The 19,044-nt window shown below is 32.5% G+C and overlaps 4 protein-coding genes across 12 annotated transcripts; 2 read left to right on the top strand and 2 right to left on the bottom strand.

The window, feature by feature from the left end:
• The first annotated feature begins 28 nt into the window (after positions 1–28).
• Polr3I (RNA polymerase III subunit I) lies at positions 29–1,108 on the top strand. The gene is made up of 4 exons (XM_066297238.1): positions 29–198; positions 268–379; positions 712–864; positions 916–1,108. The coding sequence occupies exons 1-4, from the start codon at positions 191–193 to the stop codon at positions 1,042–1,044; spliced, it is 402 nt and encodes a 133-aa protein (XP_066153335.1). The 5' UTR covers positions 29–190; the 3' UTR covers positions 1,045–1,108.
• On the bottom strand, positions 1,035–1,888 carry DENR (density-regulated protein). The gene is made up of 4 exons (XM_066297232.1): positions 1,748–1,888; positions 1,400–1,658; positions 1,204–1,343; positions 1,035–1,154 (listed from the first exon to the last, which is right to left on the bottom strand). Exons 1-4 carry the CDS (start codon positions 1,841–1,843, stop codon positions 1,110–1,112), a joined length of 540 nt encoding a protein of 179 aa, XP_066153329.1. The 5' UTR covers positions 1,844–1,888; the 3' UTR covers positions 1,035–1,109.
• Positions 1,889–1,943: 55 nt separating this feature from the next.
• Positions 1,944–15,654, bottom strand: LOC136347319 (uncharacterized). 6 transcript variants are annotated; one of them, XM_066297204.1, is made up of 30 exons: positions 15,543–15,654; positions 15,339–15,479; positions 14,581–14,787; positions 14,330–14,520; positions 13,976–14,270; positions 13,787–13,917; positions 13,419–13,617; positions 13,327–13,357; positions 13,169–13,248; positions 12,983–13,096; positions 12,458–12,541; positions 12,242–12,374; positions 11,967–12,050; positions 10,952–11,824; positions 9,913–10,602; positions 9,503–9,745; positions 9,170–9,301; positions 8,895–9,005; positions 8,163–8,411; positions 7,690–7,947; positions 7,563–7,642; positions 7,379–7,475; positions 6,957–7,049; positions 6,808–6,906; positions 6,454–6,753; positions 6,054–6,215; positions 5,682–5,847; positions 5,218–5,383; positions 2,913–3,057; positions 1,944–2,429 (listed from the first exon to the last, which is right to left on the bottom strand). In XM_066297204.1, exons 2-30 carry the CDS (start codon positions 15,459–15,461, stop codon positions 2,317–2,319), a joined length of 5,649 nt encoding a protein of 1,882 aa, XP_066153301.1. In that variant the 5' UTR covers positions 15,462–15,479; positions 15,543–15,654; the 3' UTR covers positions 1,944–2,316. The 6 variants fall into 6 exon arrangements, with proteins under 6 accessions (XP_066153301.1, XP_066153302.1, XP_066153303.1 ...); XM_066297205.1 differs by having other exon boundaries at positions 6,957–7,046; positions 15,339–15,631; XM_066297206.1 differs by having other exon boundaries at positions 7,699–7,947; positions 15,339–15,630.
• A 219-nt stretch (positions 15,655–15,873) lies between these two features.
• On the top strand, positions 15,874–18,418 carry LOC136347329 (ganglioside GM2 activator-like). Of its 4 annotated transcripts, none has more exons than XR_010733472.1 (5): positions 16,243–16,667; positions 16,774–16,933; positions 17,327–17,546; positions 17,606–17,779; positions 17,835–18,418. XR_010733472.1 is itself a non-coding variant. In XM_066297229.1 (5 exons), the coding sequence occupies exons 2-5, from the start codon at positions 16,880–16,882 to the stop codon at positions 18,099–18,101; spliced, it is 651 nt and encodes a 216-aa protein (XP_066153326.1). In that variant the 5' UTR covers positions 16,285–16,667; positions 16,774–16,879; the 3' UTR covers positions 18,102–18,418. The 4 variants fall into 4 exon arrangements, 2 of the variants coding, with proteins under 2 accessions (XP_066153326.1, XP_066153328.1); XM_066297229.1 differs by having other exon boundaries at positions 16,285–16,667; positions 17,391–17,546; XR_010733473.1 differs by lacking the exons at positions 16,243–16,667; positions 16,774–16,933 and adding an exon at positions 15,874–15,894 and having other exon boundaries at positions 17,391–17,546.
• Positions 18,419–19,044: the final 626 nt, after the last annotated feature.

The raw sequence follows: 19,044 nt of genomic DNA, 5'->3' as shown, positions 1-19,044 counted from the left end.
CTGAAACAGGCTCCATCTAGCTTTTCCGAATTCAACCTACGCACAGAGAGACCAATGTAAGTATCCAAACGAAGAAATATGAGTTAAATTAAAATTGAAGTTAAACTGGTCTTGGTAAATGCGTTTGAAATTTTGGTCAGAGTACAGAAATTCTTCCACTGCTTCTTCCCAATTCAAACTTCATTAAAAAATGGAAATGTAAGTATGAATATGATTCGCAAATTACTAGTTGGTCTTTTCTATTAACATCACATTACATTCTCTTAGTCTTAATTCAAACAGTGCTACATTGAGCAATTTCGAAGTCCTCAGGCATCTTCAGAAAATTAAGGATAGCAAGAAGAAGCAAAGGGGTCAGTTAGCTACTATTACATATGAGGTATTTCAAAACACCCCCAATATACATATATTTATCAAAGAAACATTACTTGGCCATAGCAACTTTATATAGTCAAATGAAAAGAACGGGGATAGAATTAAAAATACTATGTCTACTCACAATTAGGTTGCTTATTATGGTTCACTTTTATCATTTGATAGCATGCTAAAGTAAATTGATCAGGTGTGTGAGACAAAGCATAAGGACAGTGAAATTATAAAATATATTCAGGTCATTGAAAAAGCTATTTTTCTGTGATAAATATATATGTTGAATTACACAGCAGTGTTTTAGTTTCTTTATATTATTATTTGATTGGAATTTTATTTTAGACCTTACGTTACTTAGAAGAAACACCTTGCAAAAACCAAACCCCCGAAGTCATAGCTAAATGTCTCAAGGCTTTAGAACCATATAATTTACACAAAACTGAAAAGCTCATGATGATAAATACGCCACCCACATCACTTCTGGAACTTCAAGTTGTAAGTTGAAAAATTGTAATAATTATTGATCTACTGAAAAACAGGTTTTAGATAGTTGAAGAGACCGATGAAAGATTAACAGAAGAAGAAATGCAACAGATTTTTTCAATATTACAGGAACATTTTCCAGGTGTTTTTAAAAACAAAGAGGAAACTGGGCAAGAAGATGATTCCAGTTAAAAAGATTTTATTATTAGCTCATTATTTATATTTTTGTATACAATAATAAATAATATATTCTTAACCTATCTCTTTTGATCTCCTAGATCTTCTATTAAATCTTCTTCAATCTGAAACAGAAACAATAGTAAAAGCATAAGAAATATAACATATAATTACCTCAGGCCACTTTTCAGGGATAACATCAAACAAATCATCCTTAACATCCCCTTGAATTACAATCTCATCATCGCCTGTAACTGATGACCCACAAGCAAATTTTTGTCCAAAGAATTTTGCTGCAACTTTTAAGTCTATATCTGAAAAATGCTTTCAAAGTAAGTTTAGCTGTTAATGTCGAGAGCTTTCAACTTACCAAATGTACACAGCCCTGTTACTACTGTCACTGATTTCTTCTTGCCTCGTGGTGCTCTAAATATACAAACCTGCTTAGGGCCCTCTTCCTTCTTCTTAGCTTTGATATTTCCCTTGCCCCCTCGTTTCTGTCGCTTTTTTTCCTCTTCTCCAGTAGGAGTGTCACTACCATCTCCAATTTTGACTTTTTCAAATTCAGATGGCAAATTCTTTTCCAGCCACTGTTTACACTTTTCATACTCTGGATAATACTCGCAATACTACAAAAATATTGTCAAAAGTGCTTGATTTTGGCAAGGAATATAATTGAAAGTGCCAAAAGGACAAATACAGATGGTTGGATAATTACTTCTATAGGCATAGTGCAGTTGCCGCAATAAACTACATGAAGCGGATAAGACTGGCCCTCGCGTGGTCCTATTTTAAGTCGGTTTTCCCCTGCCATTTATAGAAATATTTGTAATAAAATCCCAAAGTACAAGTTTATCAAATACAACTATATGTATCCACGAAAGACACCCGTAACCTAAAAAACAGATAGCCATCTAATGTCAATTTATTGATGCTGTGGCGCCTATTTGCACGAAGTTAAAGGACAGATGCAAACGAATAATGATAACGTCACTAAGTATGCACTCAACAGACGTAAAACTAAGAATTACATCCTCTATCAGACAAAGTGATGCTTTACTTTACGACTCAGTCCTGAATATATTTTATACAACAAAATTGATTTACTGAATTATTTATAATAAAACACAAAAGCATAAATTTGGGAAATAAAAATTATTACTGATATTATTGGAAACAAGATTTTTCTTAAACGTACTTAAGCTACTTTTTAAATTACAATAATTAAAAAAATATTAAATAAAGGTTACAACCCAAACAATACCGATTCAGTTACTGATATATTACCTACTGCTTCAATCTGTCGATAAAATCCATTATCAATCCAAGGTTTGTGGACGCAGTTTCATTTCTTTGATTCGCTAAAGAACATACGTATGTGATGATACTGAGTGCTCTATCTAAAATATAAAAATATACAAGTCTTTCTTAGGTGGTATAGTTATAACCGTAGTTGAGAGTTACGTTATACTTCCCGTTTTTTTTCTATCACTGGTGAATTGAACGACTCAAAAAGATGAAGTTGCCTGAGTAAGAACTTTTGCAATGAGCCCCTATAGTGGTGGCAGTTTTAAATTCGTATATAGGTAGCGCCAAAATATCGAGTCGTAAAGAACTTTAGTGGAGGTGAAGTTTTAATGGTATGAGACTTTTAATAAAACAGTTAACTGACTCAAAACCATGAAAACATACAGATTATGAAGATATGCGAATTTGTTAATGTTTAAAATTAAAGTTCTAAATAATAGAGACGACCTTCAAGTGAAATCTAAATTTCTTTTGATCAGGAGTTACTAAGATCGGAAGTGATGATTTCGAATAAAATTATAACAAATGGGGTACCTAGACACAAAAAAAAACGAAACCAAATAGAAATTAGTTACCAGTTATTTCCGATGTATGGTTGGATACGACTGAAATTGATGGAGACGCAATGTTTTCATCCAGTCTTATCTTCTTTGGTGGCGAATTGTCCAAAGGAGGAGGAACTTCAATATTAAGTTGTCGCTTGGAAGCTTGACTTGGAACCTATAGAGTGTCCCAGAATTTACGTGACAGCAATTATTTTCAAACTTCGCAATGGGTTTTAATATATAGGGCGTCTCGTTTAAAGTTGTAATTAAAGATTACTCACAAAGGGTATATTTTATGAAAAAAATTTAATAAAAATTGTCCTATAAAGAATAAAATATGTCATGAAGATAGTGACTTATCCAAAACGTCATTTTAAGGTAATTTCTAGGGCAACCTGTTTTTTAAACGACAATCTAGTATTTTTTTTACAGATCCTTGTAGACCTTCAAAAAAAGAGCACATTTTATTCGAACAATTTTTTTATTAGACGTTTTGCTGCAGAATTATCCTTGATTTTTGTCCAATTTTTGAGATAGTCGAAATTATGCATTGTTTTTCTAAAAAAGTTTTGCAATACATATTTCGTTTAAAACTCATCTTATAAAAAAATTATTTGTACGAAAAAAAATATTTTTTTTAAATTTCCTCTTGTTAGAGTTTATCTTATAACAAGGTCTACGAGAAATCGACATTCTTTTTTCGACGATCAATCTAATCGCTTTGTGTGAAATTATTCAAAAAATATTCTTTTCATTTCAAAATTTAATAATTGAAATGGATCGCTACACTTCGGATTAAAAATTATGAATGGTCTTTACCTTTTGAGAAGCTGGAAGAAATGTTAGTCGGGCAGTAGAACTTTATGCTGAAAGATTTCCCTGTTTGACCACTTTCAACAGTATAATTAAAATTTTCAAAGAAACCAAAACGTTGGAAACCAAAAAACGCAATCGTCCCATAATGCAACACATGAAGGCAATCAAATAGCACTTCTTACAGCTGTTGCCTTCGATCCCCATGTAAGTTGTTGTCAAATTGCTGTTGACTCAGGAATGTTAAAGACAAGTGTCCAAAGAATTTTGAAGGTGAATAAATATCATTCTTACCACATTTCTTTACATCAAAAACTTTATGGAACTGATTTTGAAAATCGAGTCAATTTTTGTAATTAAGTATGGCAGCAATTAAATCACGATGCAAATTTCTTCCCCAACGTTTTGTTTTTGGACGGATCTACATTTACAAACCATGCTGCAGTGAATCGCCATAATATGAATTTTTTTAGTGCTGTAAATCCACACTGGTTTAGAGAAGTTGGATATCAAAAATCGTAGTCAGAGAATGTATTATTAGGGAATACTTAATTGGTCCTTTCTTCATTAAAGGAAACTTGAATGGAGAAATGTACCGCAATTTCTTGAGTAATAAGCTTCCGGGATTGTGAGAAAACGTGTCAATTGCAATCAGACGGGTGCTATCAGCATGATAGTTGTCCATCCCACTTTTCTAGAATATCTCGTGAAGTTCTGGATGAAATATATCCAGACCGATGGATTAGACGGGGCGGTCCAGTGAACTGGCCTCCTAGGTCGCCTGACCTTACCTCGCTAAATTTTTTCTCTCTGGGGTTTTTTAAAGGACAAAGTTCATGCAGAATATCAACAACTGCAGACGACATGAAAAGGAAAATTGAAAATGCGTGTCAATTGGTTAACGAGGAGATGTTGCGCAGAGTAAACAATTCTTTTCGATTAAGAGTTGAGACGTGTTTTGAGCTGGAAGGACATTCTTTTGAACATTTGATTCCGTAAATTTCTCAAATCAGGATTTTAAATTAACATGTTAAATTTAAAAATTATTTTTCATAGAAATTATTTTTTTTTATTAGATAAAATAATTGTTATGACTCTTAAACAGAGTATGTATTGCAAAACTTTTGTGGAAAAGAAAATTCAATCATTTCGACTATCTTAAAAATTGAAAAAAAAATTAAAGCTAACTCCGCAGCAAAATGTCTAATAACAAAATTGTTGAAATAAAAGATATTTATTTTTTGAAGGTCTACAAGGATCTGCAAAAAAATACGGGATTGCCGTTTGAAAAAAAATTGCTCATGAAATAACATTTTGGCCAAGTCACTATCTTTATGACATGTCCCCCTTTTTACCGAACAACCTTTTTTTGAAACTTTTTTTCATAGAACGTACCGTTTATGAGTAATCTTTAATCACAGCTTTAAATGAGATATCCTGTATGCATATAAAATACATGTAATAAAAGTAATTATACAATACAAGAATAGGTGTACAATAAAATCAATTCGCTTTAACTTACCACAATATGCTGTAGAACGTTTATCGCTGGTTTTGGCACAGTTTCAATTTCTGGCCAGGTTAAATCGGGAGGGGTATCCAGTTCAGGAAGCTGAGGACTCTTGGGGCTCATAATATTTACAGGCGAGATTAGCGAATGATGTGAATTTTCGGACTCTTTAACTCCCCTATTTGTTAAGAGAATGCGTATTACAGTTATTACGGCTATCATTAGATACATTTTTAGTTTAGATAAAAAAATATATTAAGATAAAGATCTATTTAAACTGAAATCAAAAAGGTTCCAGGCAAACAAGCTAAGAATTTAGAGGCTTCACTTAAGAAAGTTATAGACAACTTAAAAAAATAAATCATCGAGTGCAACAAATTGATTGATACTCTCTCAAAATTACTCAGGAAATCTTAATTAACTTGTGTAAAAAAATTGATAATAAAAAAATATATTAATTGAATTTAAAAAAATACCTGACAGCCACGTCCAAATTGCCCAATTCAAATGCTCTGTTCATAGGGTCTATTTGAATGTAATTTTGTGTTGTTCTATTAAATATGTTTTCGCAGGTCTTTTCAAATATCTCCCGAAGATTTTTAGAAGCAACTGGATCGTAGAGCAGAGGTGCGGGTTTAACACCTAAAAGATTGATTCTATACAGCGCATTTTTTTTGGCCGTAAAATATAGAATTTTACAAAACAACATATTAATTCTATGTTAACCCCTCTCCTATAAGAATCAAATCAATGCCATTCAGATGATACACTATTATTACACATGCTTCAAGTATTGTTTATCTATAATCTGTATTGAAAAAAGTATAGTACGATAAGTATCCTCTTACTTTGTCGTTTCTTTTTAGCTCTTAGCGATGTATTCTTGTGAGATGTTTCTTTCGTTGATAGTAACTCGTCCTTCTGTTGTTTATTTTTAGTTTTCTTTTTCTTTGAAGTTACTTCGATGGGTTCTGGCGTTTGAGACATCTCAGGTGTAGTTCTTGTTGTCACTATCAAACGGCGTCATTTTAAAGTGGAAAATGGTCTATCATTTTTTTTGTATACTATCACCAGAAATGCTCACCGTATATTTGGTGATGCATAAATTAGGATCTTACATATTATAAGAGATATAGATACGGTTAAATAGGTAATGATTTAGATACCTTTATAAGAATTACTATTAATTTTCAATACTTCTTTAAAAACATCTCTGTTGAAGTTCGGCAGTAAACATTTTTTACTTACATTCTATATCATCTAAATATGAAAAGCTACCCTCCTTGTAGAGGACACGCCTACTATTGGCCCCGATTTTATCAGACTCCTTTTCATTTTTATCATTATCCTGTTTTTTATCCCACAAATGCAATATTTCATCTATCCCGGAGTCAGTTTCTACATAATTTTCACTTATCTTCTTAGTTTTTAAGTCTAAACGATTCAACATTACTTTCGGGATCTTATTTATCGTCAGAACCGGTGAATTAGCTTGCTGAACATGGATTGAATTGGACTTATTTGACGGAGATTTTGGGACATACACACCTACAAGAACTGCAATTGTAGATTTTATAATAAATTTGAATATATCTCCACTACCTTCATTCGAAATAGGGTGAGCATTAACTACCTTTTCAATAATGATCGGATTTCGCTGATTTGTTGAAACCTCACCTATTGTTTCAATGACATCATGATCTACAAATTTTATATATCTATTTAATTTTCAATTTTTTATAAAAGCTTACCAATACATGTAGATGTAACAACTGGGGCTTGTTCTTCAGTATTAAGTCTTGTTTGTGAAGCAATAACGGATGAACTATTATTTGTAGTTTCTTCTGGACAACCATTTATAAAATTTACAACTATGGAACTCAAAAACATTTTTGTCTTACCTAACAGTGATTTTAAGAACATCAAGTAATCCTTAAATTTATGAATAAAATAGACAAAATTCAAGAATATTTTCATCAGATTGATTCGGGTCAATTTACGTGAAGTATAAGTAGGAATATGTGCAAATAAATTTACATTATATTATTTTCCAAGAAAATTAACCATCCGGGCAAACTTAGGAACACAATAATTAAAATTTAGAGTTTCGTTGCTCCAGCTTATAATTCACTTAGTTAACTTATTAAGTAATTGCAACATAGATTCCACATACCTTCATTATTGGTACAGTGAACAGCAGCCACCGTTGTCACAATGGTAGGCAACACAGATACAATTGAGCTACTATCTACGGGCTCCGTAAAATTTGTCTGAAATATGCGCTCAGTTTAAAAGACTGTTACAAGACAATACATACAATCAACATTAAACACACTTAAGTAACAAAAATATCTTACCACTTTTAAGTTTCTTGATGGAGAGTTGAAACTAGTATTCGAAGTTTTATTCTTTTTAGAGCTATCTTCCACTTTTTGACCTTCCGTAAAGACAAAAGAATTAAAAAAACTCAAATTTATATCTTACCTTTGCTACCTGGCGCAGTAGCTAATGCTTCTATATTATCATCAGTGGCTAAAGCGCTCGCAGGCTTTTCTACAATGAAATTGTTCATGTCCAAGTCTGAGCTAGCCTTCTCAGACACGTAGGTTTTCTGCACCAAATCAAAATCCGATTGCGAACTGTTGATTGGGTGAGGAATTACCATGCGACTAACGATAATACTTAATTGCCTAAGAATTGGTTCAATCTGTGAAGGATTGCTGCAATTGGGATGTATCTTATCTGAAAATAAACCATAGCGTTGTAATTTTAGTCGTATAATGACAAATATTTTGGTAGTTTCGGTGTGTTTTGACTCGATTAATAATGATTAATATACTTTGGATCCGCCAAATAACAAGAGATTAGACTAGAGTTAAGGTTAGATGTAAAATATTTAACATAAAGAAATAATTCTTACTTCAAATTAATATCTCTATTTTCTACTTAAATCTCACCTTCACTATTCTCAACAGGTAGTGCTTCCATACTATCATTACTGACTAAACGCTTCGCAGATTTTTTTAAAATTAAGTCGCTCATTACTGATTCTTGACTGGCTTTCTGAGATTTTTGCGTTTTCTGCAGAAAGTCAAAATCGAATTCCGAATTCTCTGTTGGATGAAAAGTTATTTCGGAATTGTGTCTCAACGATGTAAAACTTGTTTCAATTTGTGGAGAATTGTAGCAATTAGGATATGCATCATCTGAAAATAAATCATAACATTGCAGTTTCGGTAAATATCTAAATCTTTAAATTTCAATTTAAATTGCCTCCTGGAATGTTAAAATCGCGTTTTTGTGGTGGCTCCTCAAATATACTTTCTTCGCTAAAAATATTTCTAGTTTCGTAACATTTTTAGGATTCACCGGTTCTTTTATTTATATCAAATCTGGCAATCACTTCATCTAAATTTTGTAAATACAAGTTAACACAATTTGTCAGTGCTACAAAGCAATTGTAGTGCCACTCTTTTTCTGCGTTAGCTAACGATAGTTTCGAAGATTTCCTTACAAAATAATCATCAATTTTACTATTTACAGAAATAGAACTTTCTGATACATTTCTGGCAACGCTGTTAATTATTTCTCCTATATGATCTAAATACCAATTAATATTAATGTTAATGCAACGACATTCATGACTCAAATCACTAAAGAAGTTTGATTATAGTTACTACGGTTCTTACGTGTTATAGACCCACTTTTAAAAGTGTTATGCGTTTGGTTTGAAGAGTCCGGTCTGCATTCACCTGGATCAACATTTTTCACAATGCTCTCAATCACATCTTCTGAATGACCTACATACCAAGTAATATTAACAAAACTCTATTCGGAGTTCAAACTGTTAATGAAAATCTCCGATTACAGTTACCTTTCTTCTATACCGTCTAAACATCAATTATATAATGTTAAAAAAAATACTATATGAATAACTAGGGATGAAGAAGTGCGTACTACTTACCCTTAATAGTGATACATGCTTGAGCCGGAGATTCCGTCAAGTTCTCACTCATAACTTTACTATTTAAGGAAACAGCGGTTTCGTCAATCTTTTTCTGAACCCCGTTAATCACTTGCACTTCTTCTAAAGTATCTATATATGAATAATATATTAATAAACATAGATACAAAAATAAAATTTTTATATAATTATATGAAGTCAGTTTTTAGCTATTAACAATGTTTCGACCCATATTTCAATCTTCTTGATGACTATTTTTTATGAATTTTCCTTTGGTTTTAAGAGCTAGATATTGCAATAGTATATTATACTAGGGGACGGAGGTGCACTCACTAAGAACAGCTGCCCGAGTTTGCTTTATCAAAACGTCTGCAGTTTTACTGTTTACTTCTTCTATTGTTGGCCCTTCACCAGATGTCCCAATTTTAGGCATAAGATTATCTAAATGAAACAGTTTCTTGCCCATTTTTATTAATCGACGAGGTTTCCTCTGAACGCATTTCGCCGGAGCATTCGATTTATCGTCAATTACGATAAAGGTCGGTGGAAGTTCGCTCGTTTTCGAACTCATTACATCTAAAAAAAATTCATGCATCAGCAGGAACTCTACGCAATATTCAATTCACAATTTTATAATATTGTAAACAAAGAATTCACTAGGAGTTTAGATTTTTTTTTCGGCAATAAATCACTACTCAGTAACATTTAAAAAAATGATAAAGGCGAAAACGACTTAAACCAACCTTTATCAGAAGATTCGTGCGTGGAACTTTTGCCCAACACACCTAACAATTCCTGAGTATTCAATATTGGCATTTCCTCAACATCAGTAGAATTTTGAACTGCATCAACGTCAAGGTTCATATTTTCAAGCTGCGTCTCAATATCGGGTTTATCAAGGTGCTTTTTAACATCCGGCTCATCCTCCGTCAAATCGATGAATACTTCTGCTACTTCGTTGCCTTGTATTCTAACCCTTCTATCAGCAGGGGCTGCTAATTCTGAAAACGGCTCATCTGAAGCAGCGCCAATGTTAACTGCCATATTTAGTTCAGTAAAGACCTTGCTTTCTGGAAAGATTTGAGATTCTGTTTTTTTATTTTGTTGCGTACGTATGCAGAAGATATCTTCTGAGCTATTTGCAGTAATTTCATAATCGCTACAGCATCTTTGAGTGGTAGCAAATAAATCTTGGCTCGTAGCATTTTCCGTGGCGTGTTTTATAGGTGCGACTAAGGCGGCATTCATGATAGTTGGGTAGATCTCTAACTCATCTGGTATCTTCTTGTCTATGATTACTGTTTCGTTTTGAGATTTTATCTCAGCTACTTCAAAACGGGGTATATTCTGATAATCTGGTGCAGCTTCCAATTCTAACTGAACTAAATTCTCCACTGCAGTTTCAAATTTATCCGACACAACCTCTTCAGATGCTTTAAATAGAGACATTTTGTATTTCACTTAAAATTGCACGGAAAAAAGCAAAGCCAAAAGAGAGACAAATGATTTTAAAAGATAAACCCATTTTCTTAAGAGTGTGCGGTATAATCGCTTTATCTCAGGCATTTGCGAACTGAAAGAAGTGTTTATCGCAATTGTGGGGTAATACGTATTTGTGAGTAGGGGGCTAAAAGAGGGTTACACCCATAGTCGAATGTTAAGGTCCAATACTAAACAGAGCACCTTAATTCGATCAAGGTCTTAATTCTATTTTTACCCCTTAGCACGGACAATTGCAAAGCATATAGAATTTTGAATCTAAATCCAAACTCACGTACTAACCTTTATCCGCATACTCGTGCTTGGAACTCTTGCCCAACAATCCACTAATATTCGATACCGGCAATACCTCAGCGTTAGTGGTATTTTGAACCACCTCAGCATCAACGTTCATATTTTTAATCTGTGATTCAACATTTAGTTTTTCACCGTGCTTTTCAACAGCCGGTTCATCCTCGGTCAAGTCGATGAATACCTCTACTATTTCGCCATTTTGTACTTTACCCTCTTCAGTAACAAAGACAGCTGATTCTGAAAACAGCTTATCTGAAGCAGCGCCAATATTAACTGTCATACTCAGTTCAGTAAAGTTCCTGTCTTCTGAGAAAGTTTCAGTTTCGGCTTTTTTATTTTCATGCGTAGGCATGTCGCAAATATAATTGGAATTATTTACAGAAAGTTCATGAGTGGCACTGCAACTTTGACTGGTAGCAAATAAATCTTGACTTGTGGTATCTTCTGCGTGGTTCTTAGTTGATGAGACTAAAGGGACGTCCGTTATAGTTGGGAAGACGTCCGACTTTTCAGGAACTTTTATGTTTATGGGAACTGTTTCTTTTTGAGATTTTACCTCAACTATGTGAAAACGCGGTATTTCCTGATGATGTAGTGCATCTTCCAAGTCTAATTCAATTAAATTCTCCACTGCAGTTTCATATTTATCTGACATAACTTCTTCAGAAGTTTTAAAAACAGATGTTTTAGTTCCTTTAAAATCTCCATTATTAAATAGAGTCGAGCAAAAAGTATTTTCTATTAACTGCAATTGAGAGCTATGGGTGGATCGTTTGACTGGAGATGAAGAAAATACTTCTGAATGTTTGAATTCAACATTTTCGGTTATCAACGAACAACTATGAGATCGTTGACAATGACCTAGAAAATATACACAAGATCACTATCCCAAATAAAAGGGAAATAATCAGAAAGAGTTGTTATGAGCAGGGTCGACATCGGCCAACTGCAATCATCGCATGGTCGTGTCAGTTTGAGCTTTTCTTATGTAAATAATTATTACCCGAAATAATTTCTATGGTCGACGATAATGGAATATCGTCTTCAATGACAAGATCGGAGGCCACCATGTTCTCTTGAATTTGCTCTGGAAAACGTTGATGTGAATATCAAGACAAGTGAAATATCATTAACAGCATTGGTGAAAAATCTCAAATTTACTATCTATATAAAAGAATATGTCCACAAACGATTTCGTCACAGACATTATTTTGCTGGCAAGTTTACTAGATGTTTGTAGAATCGGGCTTTAGATCAGAGGATTGTGGCATCACTTACCATCACTTTGAAATTGTGAAACACATGCGGCATTATGACTACTTCCTCTACTTGAAAATACTTCAGAACTGCGCGAAGGTATTAAACTGGCACGATCTGACGCTACATCCGTCCTTGAAAACTCGGTTAATACCTGGAATGTCGATTTAAGATTGTTTTTTTTTAATTAAAATCATTACAAAATATATGAGAATTATAGGAAAATTGTAAACTTACAAAGGAACAATTATGGCAACTTTCTCCATTCTGTTCAGGTCGTTTCGCTAGCTGGACGTGCTTTTTGTTATAACTGGAGAGAGACTAAAAATTAAAATAGAATATTTGAAGCGAATAATGAGATAAATGTAATAAAAATGACGGAAAACAATTTTTAAAGTTCCCAATTATTAGCATTGCTTTTATGAAATACACAAACAAGTGTCAAGTTTCAACACGAATATCTTAAAAATCTGTTACAACTGCAAAAACTTGATTTGATATAAAAACCGCTGTACTGGTAACAATATCTATCGGCACAATTCATGTACAAGATTAGTATTGTCATATTATCTTAGAGACACTCAGAAGGGCGGAAAAAATATACATTACTTTGTACTAGTCTTTCTAATTAAAATGATTAAAAATCGATATTTGGGCTAGTAGATAAAAATACAAGTTCACGCCAATTTGAAATATTCAGAATACTCGCATTAACAGTTTCAAAATTAAACCTTGAAACATTTAGCTACATAAAAAACCTACCCGTGATGTTGACGGAATGCTCTCTCTTGCTAAACATGAATATTTTATTTCTGGCAAAGATACATTTTCTTGGACTGTATGTATAGGATGCGGAGTGTTTTTCTCCGACACATTCTGCAAAATGTCCAATAAAGTGACTTGTGCAAACATAGAGTAGATAAAAGTCTAAAATCTAAGAAAACTCACCAGATTTTCAACATCCGTAATAGATCTACGGCAGGGCACGCTTTTGGAGACCTTCATTCGTAATGGTTTGTAAACTTGTTCTTAAAAAAAAAAAATCAATAACATGTAAATTCTTATATCCCGCAGAACAAAACTAGAAAAAATATAGAAATACTTACTTAATTTTTGCGAAATCCGTGAGGAAGAGTGCTGAAAAGGACATAAAAATACAGTATCAAAAATTTCCAAAAGAAATTTGATATAAAACTACCGTAAAAACATCTCCGAAAATTTTTGGTAAAACGTGGGAAATAAGTTTTGTAATTTTATCTCTTTCTTCATTACTTATAACAATTTTTAATTCTTTACTCAAAGAATTACAGTAGTCCTGAGAATCCATAGCTTCACTAATGCAGGGCTTTGAAAGAATCACGGTCACTGTAGTCGTCTTATTGTATGTGGTGAATTGTCTGTGAATTTAAACATGAACTTTAATGAACATATGAATACTATTTACTAATTAAAAACTAAATAGATTTTATTCTGCTTGGAAATTGAATATTTTGCTCCCTGTTTAATGTTTAAATTGAGTATACATAAAGACACATTCCCATTCTAACTTATCAAAAAGACACTTGCCTATTCACATTCACATTGCTAACGTTTTTAGCAAAGAAAATAACTCGATTCCAAGTAGAATCTCTGCCCTCCATATAGAAACCAATAATCTGTTCTTTCAAATCAAAATCTAGCCATGTAATGGGTCCAAACTAAAAAGTTAAAAAAAAAATTAAAACAAAAGAAAACCCCACAACTTAATAGCATTACCTCTTGTATGTTTTTGACAGCAACATCACCGAAAACTAATTGCTGGCAAGGCAATGTAAAAATTAATGACGAATTTTGGTTAAACTTGTTTAGCCAGTGTCTGACATGGAGATCAAAATTGTCGCTTGAGATATTTGTAGCTAATTCTTCACTTAATTCAGCAGATCCAGGTAGGAGGTCATACTTAATTTTTTTGCCACGAATGTGAGAACCGTATATTCTAAACAAGGTTTCCATAATATCAGCTTGTAATCCATAATCTCCATAGGTCGAGAGCGAATCTATCAATTTATACCTAAATAAATGTAAAACCTCAAAATATAAAGAATGTGGAAGTTGGAGTGCTTCACTCACATATAATACAATGTTTTCTCAGCAACTGCTGTGCGAGTTTCCTTACTTGACTTGATAGCAATTGAGTTAAATGTACCTAGCAACTCCCTGTTACTAACTATTGAAAAATTTCCGAACATAAACAACTCCAAGATCTTAACTGTGGCCTCTTTCATAAACTCTTCAACCTCCTCTGGCTTATTGAAAAAATACTGTGTATATCAATAAATTAAAAACAAAGTTATAAAAACTCTAATAGATATAACACTTACTGGAATCATATATAAAAAATAAAGCACTAATTCTTTTTGTCTGGTGTAATCCTTCAGAGTGGAAATGAAAGTCAAAACTATTTCAATATAATTTAAGGCACAATTGATAAATTCTGGAAGTTGCCCTTGTGGGATAGAAATATTTTTCAGTTCTTTCAGTTTTGAGACCAGCATACTTAATTGCTTGATCTGTAAAGCATTCTGCGACTGGAAAAAATAAAAATAGCGATGCACAAGTACCAATCAAATGTCTTAATTTAAAGTGAAAATTAAATTTTAGCAGTACTTCGTAGATATATTTCATGTTGAGGAAGATTTTTGGAATAAAGTACAAAACAATCATGAGAAAATATATTAAAATATGAGCAGTAGGTTTCACACTAATTCTTGTTCAGGAAATATTTTAGTGAACAGCAGTTGTGCTTCAAAATAATCAGATAAATTAGCTTGATGCATGTATTCTTTAAAAGCTGCTTTTATTCATCTGCCAAAAATCTTGGGAGACTTTACAAAACAAACATAACAGGGTTTTCAGTTTTGATTTTACTTATTTTGTCTTTTAGGGGGGTTAATACTGCCTAAATTCTATTTACAAGGGCGGTTTGAGAAAATAGGAAAGGAAAGTATGAGAATACAAAAGACGTAGGAATAGGCAGTTTTATGAAAGATATAATTAGTAAAATCTCCAAGGAAAATATGTTATTCGCTAGACTAAAAGAGAAATTAGTATACCAATGACTTGAAAAGCTCAGACTTACTTGCAACAGGCTGTAAACATCATCTACCGCATCAAAAAAATTCTTGTACATATTATGTTCTAATGAATTTTGAATATTCTCTTTATGAGATCCTACATTGGGACTAGAATCAGTCGTTGCCATGTTTGCTATTGAAAATCACTATTAGTTTTATTATTTAAAAAAATAAACTATGTTTAAATAATTATTATATTGATAAACTACGAAAAAAGCAACAAAAAACACCGACGGTTTTAAACCAAAATGGCGGATGGCGGGAGCCTGTAAACAGAATGGCCAAATCTCGATCTTTGGACCAATTGGCATCGGTCCTGAAGCCAAAAACACCGACAATAGCGCCCTCTTATCTCGCACAACCGAGTGAAAATAGGACTTTCATTTCATTTTTTTCAAGTTCTAGAGTAGGGTGTAGGTGGCATCATTTTTAGTAACTATTTCACCGTTATTACTGCTGTGATTTATACTGTATATGTGTAACAATAAAATTGAATTAGAGATAAATGAATATACATTGTGTCACAATATAAACAGTGCCAATTTAAGGATTTTGTAAACGGTAACAGATATAAATTTAATTACGTGGAAGGAAAGTCACGCAATCAAGGGAGTAATTCTATAACACAAATAAAACTGCGAAATAATTTTTAGTTGTTGTGTTATTTCGAAAAATGCAAAGTTTATGAATTAAGTTTAGAGTAGAACAAAAAATTGATAAAAACTAGCACCTCTTTTCCACTATATTTTTAATAAATATAACTATAAAACGTATGGCGTTGTAGCAAAATATGCCTTGCAGAATTATTTTCCCCTACTTAACTAACCGAAAGATGTCTAAACGTTACTATCGATCACAATAGTGCAATGTATTTCCTATGTCTGCTATTTATCTATTTCTATTATTAATTCGGCGCTAAGAACTTCATAACTATTCCAATTGTTTTGCCGGATACATTCATAATACGTCCGACAACGAGTGTGAAGGCGACCCAGGATTCTTTAATACGTGTTAGGTTTTTCATGTTGGCTTCTTTGATTTTTGTCAATGTTGAGATTTCAATTGAAGATCTGGGTTTCCCCCAAATTGTAATTTGAACTTGGATCAAAGACAAATTAGATGGTGCTACAATATTACGATCGCAGCGACAACTATTTTGACATCTGAACTAATTGAACAATAACAAACATAAACAAAGCATATTATGTTTCTCCTTTTTTTGGTTTTATAGCAGTTTCGTTGTGCAGTGTTGTTACATTTTCTAAACTTTCCTCAATTTCGTGGATTGCTTATTGTGCCATTGATGTTTAACATGTTTCAACTTATTTATGCAGGTATTTAGCTTGGAGTTTGGAGAGCTTAGACTTTATACAGGAATTATCACCATTTAATAGAATTAAGGTTCTTAATTGACTCTTCATAATGCATTATTAATTTTAGAATCAAAAAGGTGCTGGGCTTAGACTTCTTTAATGTACAGCTAAGTATTATCAAGTCATACAAATATAGTGAAGTCATACCTCAATTCTTCGATAAAAATTGCATTATGAGTACCTTTCCAGCTTTGCTCCTAATATTGTTTCTTCATTACAATGCTGTGGTAAGCTACTTTTTTTTCATCTTATTTTATTCTGATGATAACTTTTGTCATCACTGACATTTTGATTTGTTGGACGCTGATTATTGGGCTCAGGCAAGATAAATAGCTTAGCAATGTTTCGCAAAAGATTATGTTTTTATTTTTTTGAGTTACGTTAGGTAGGTGTATAGGAATGAAAAATCTTATAAGTACCATACTCCTCAGATTAGGAGAGAGCAGGGTCTCATTTAAGACTTTCAGAAAATCACTTTAGAGTAACTTTCAATAACCTCAGGTTATTCAACACCATACATCTGCAGTCCATAATACATATATAATCTGAAGTTAATAAAAAAAATTCAGAAGACATTACTAGAATTTTTCAAATTTTAATGACACATTCTTGAATTTCAGATTGTATTTGCCTAATGAACCTAAAATAGTATTAGTATTAACCAGTATCAGAATCCTGTTTTAGATCTCCAAAGACATCAAACTATATGGCTTACAGCCTTGTAATCAAAATCTCTATTATCCCATTACAGTTGATAATGTTCATTTAGAAATAAAAAATGGTTATGTATATGTATCTGGTTCTTTGACATCTGATCTGAATATAACCAGTCCTGTTAAGGTAATATACAATGAGGTTTTAAGTCACATAGCTTTATTTGACTGATATGATTTTTTTAGGCAGCCTTGGTTGTAAAAATGAAAGTAGGCTCCATCTGGATTGAAATACCTTGTGTTCAAAATATAGGCTCGTGCCTCTTGTCAGATTTGTGCAGTTTTGGTTTGCCAGTGAACCAGACATGTCCTGAGCATTTTGTTAGGGATAATGTTCCATGCAGATGCCCCATTCCTGAGGTAAGTTCTTCAGTAATTCTCATATCTTTACATAAATATATTTTTTCACTTTTAGGGAGTCTACGAAATGAAGCCCGAAAACAAATTTCCATTATTTAAAATACCCAAAAAAATTGATTTTGTATCTATAGGTAATGTTCCTAAATTTATATTAAATAAACATTTCATACGATCATATTCAATTCCCGTCGCGGGAACGTATTGGGTTCAAGCATCAATCACCCATTACAGCAGATATCTCACTTGCTATGAATTTTACATTGATTATGATAATGGGTTGAGCAAAAATGAAGTGGAGTCTTTTGTTGATTTGGTTTTGTAAAAATGGAATATTAATTGCAATTGATATTATTGTGTATTATATGCAAACCTGTATTCAAAATAGTGAAGTAAATGTTTTGGTTGAGTTAGAAATCCAAGAAATTGTTAATGTGTTTTAAACATTAACTTGTGACATAACCTGTGTATAAAAGGATATGAAAACTATGTTTTTACATAAAAATCTGAAAGATGTGGTAGAAAAATTTGAGAAATTTTGCCATTTACAAACACTAGAAATGATTTTATGCCTTTCATACAATTAAAGCAATAATAAATAATTTTAAGGATAAGGTGCTAAATAAATTGCATTTTAATATTTTTAAGTTTACAGTGATTTATTCCCTTACTGTTGGTATATCGATGATATATATGTTACGTTATCCCAAGAATTGTCGAAGCCGATGCATCTTCAGCAGCCCAAATCAGGGAATATTTATCATATATCTAGGAATAAGAACCGATAGCGGCGCGATATGATTTCCTTTAAATAGTGATATACCACTCCTTATGTTTCCGAAATATTTCTTATATAACATTTTAGAGACGAGATATGCAAAAGCTTTCGGCATGTGAAAATTTCGAATAAAAGTGAATTCTACAAGAATTTGGGGCCACTAACTTTCGTCGAGAAACGAACTTAGAAAATATAACTTATATACCTATAATTTGTTGAGAAAACTGACTATGTACCCGAATAACGCATTTGACTAAATACAATTCATGAAGTAAGTAGCTACTCTTCAATTTACACGGATATTAAGCAATTGAAATGGTAAAATTTTAGATAAAATGTAAAATAAAATTTTTCACGAACCACTGACTATTTTAATATTTAATTCAATACTTCTTGAAGTTTGGATTTTTAAGTTCTCCTTAGAAAATATTTATGGACGATTTGGTGATTAAAAAAAATCGAAATGCGATGGTTCATGACACATCAAAAC

Source organism: Euwallacea fornicatus, chromosome 28, assembly GCF_040115645.1.
Source record: "Euwallacea fornicatus isolate EFF26 chromosome 28, ASM4011564v1, whole genome shotgun sequence".
Lineage (NCBI taxonomy): Eukaryota > Metazoa > Arthropoda > Insecta > Coleoptera > Curculionidae > Euwallacea > Euwallacea fornicatus.
The sequence above is the reverse complement of the archived record's forward strand: the minus strand, read 5'-3'. Positions and strand labels throughout refer to the sequence as shown.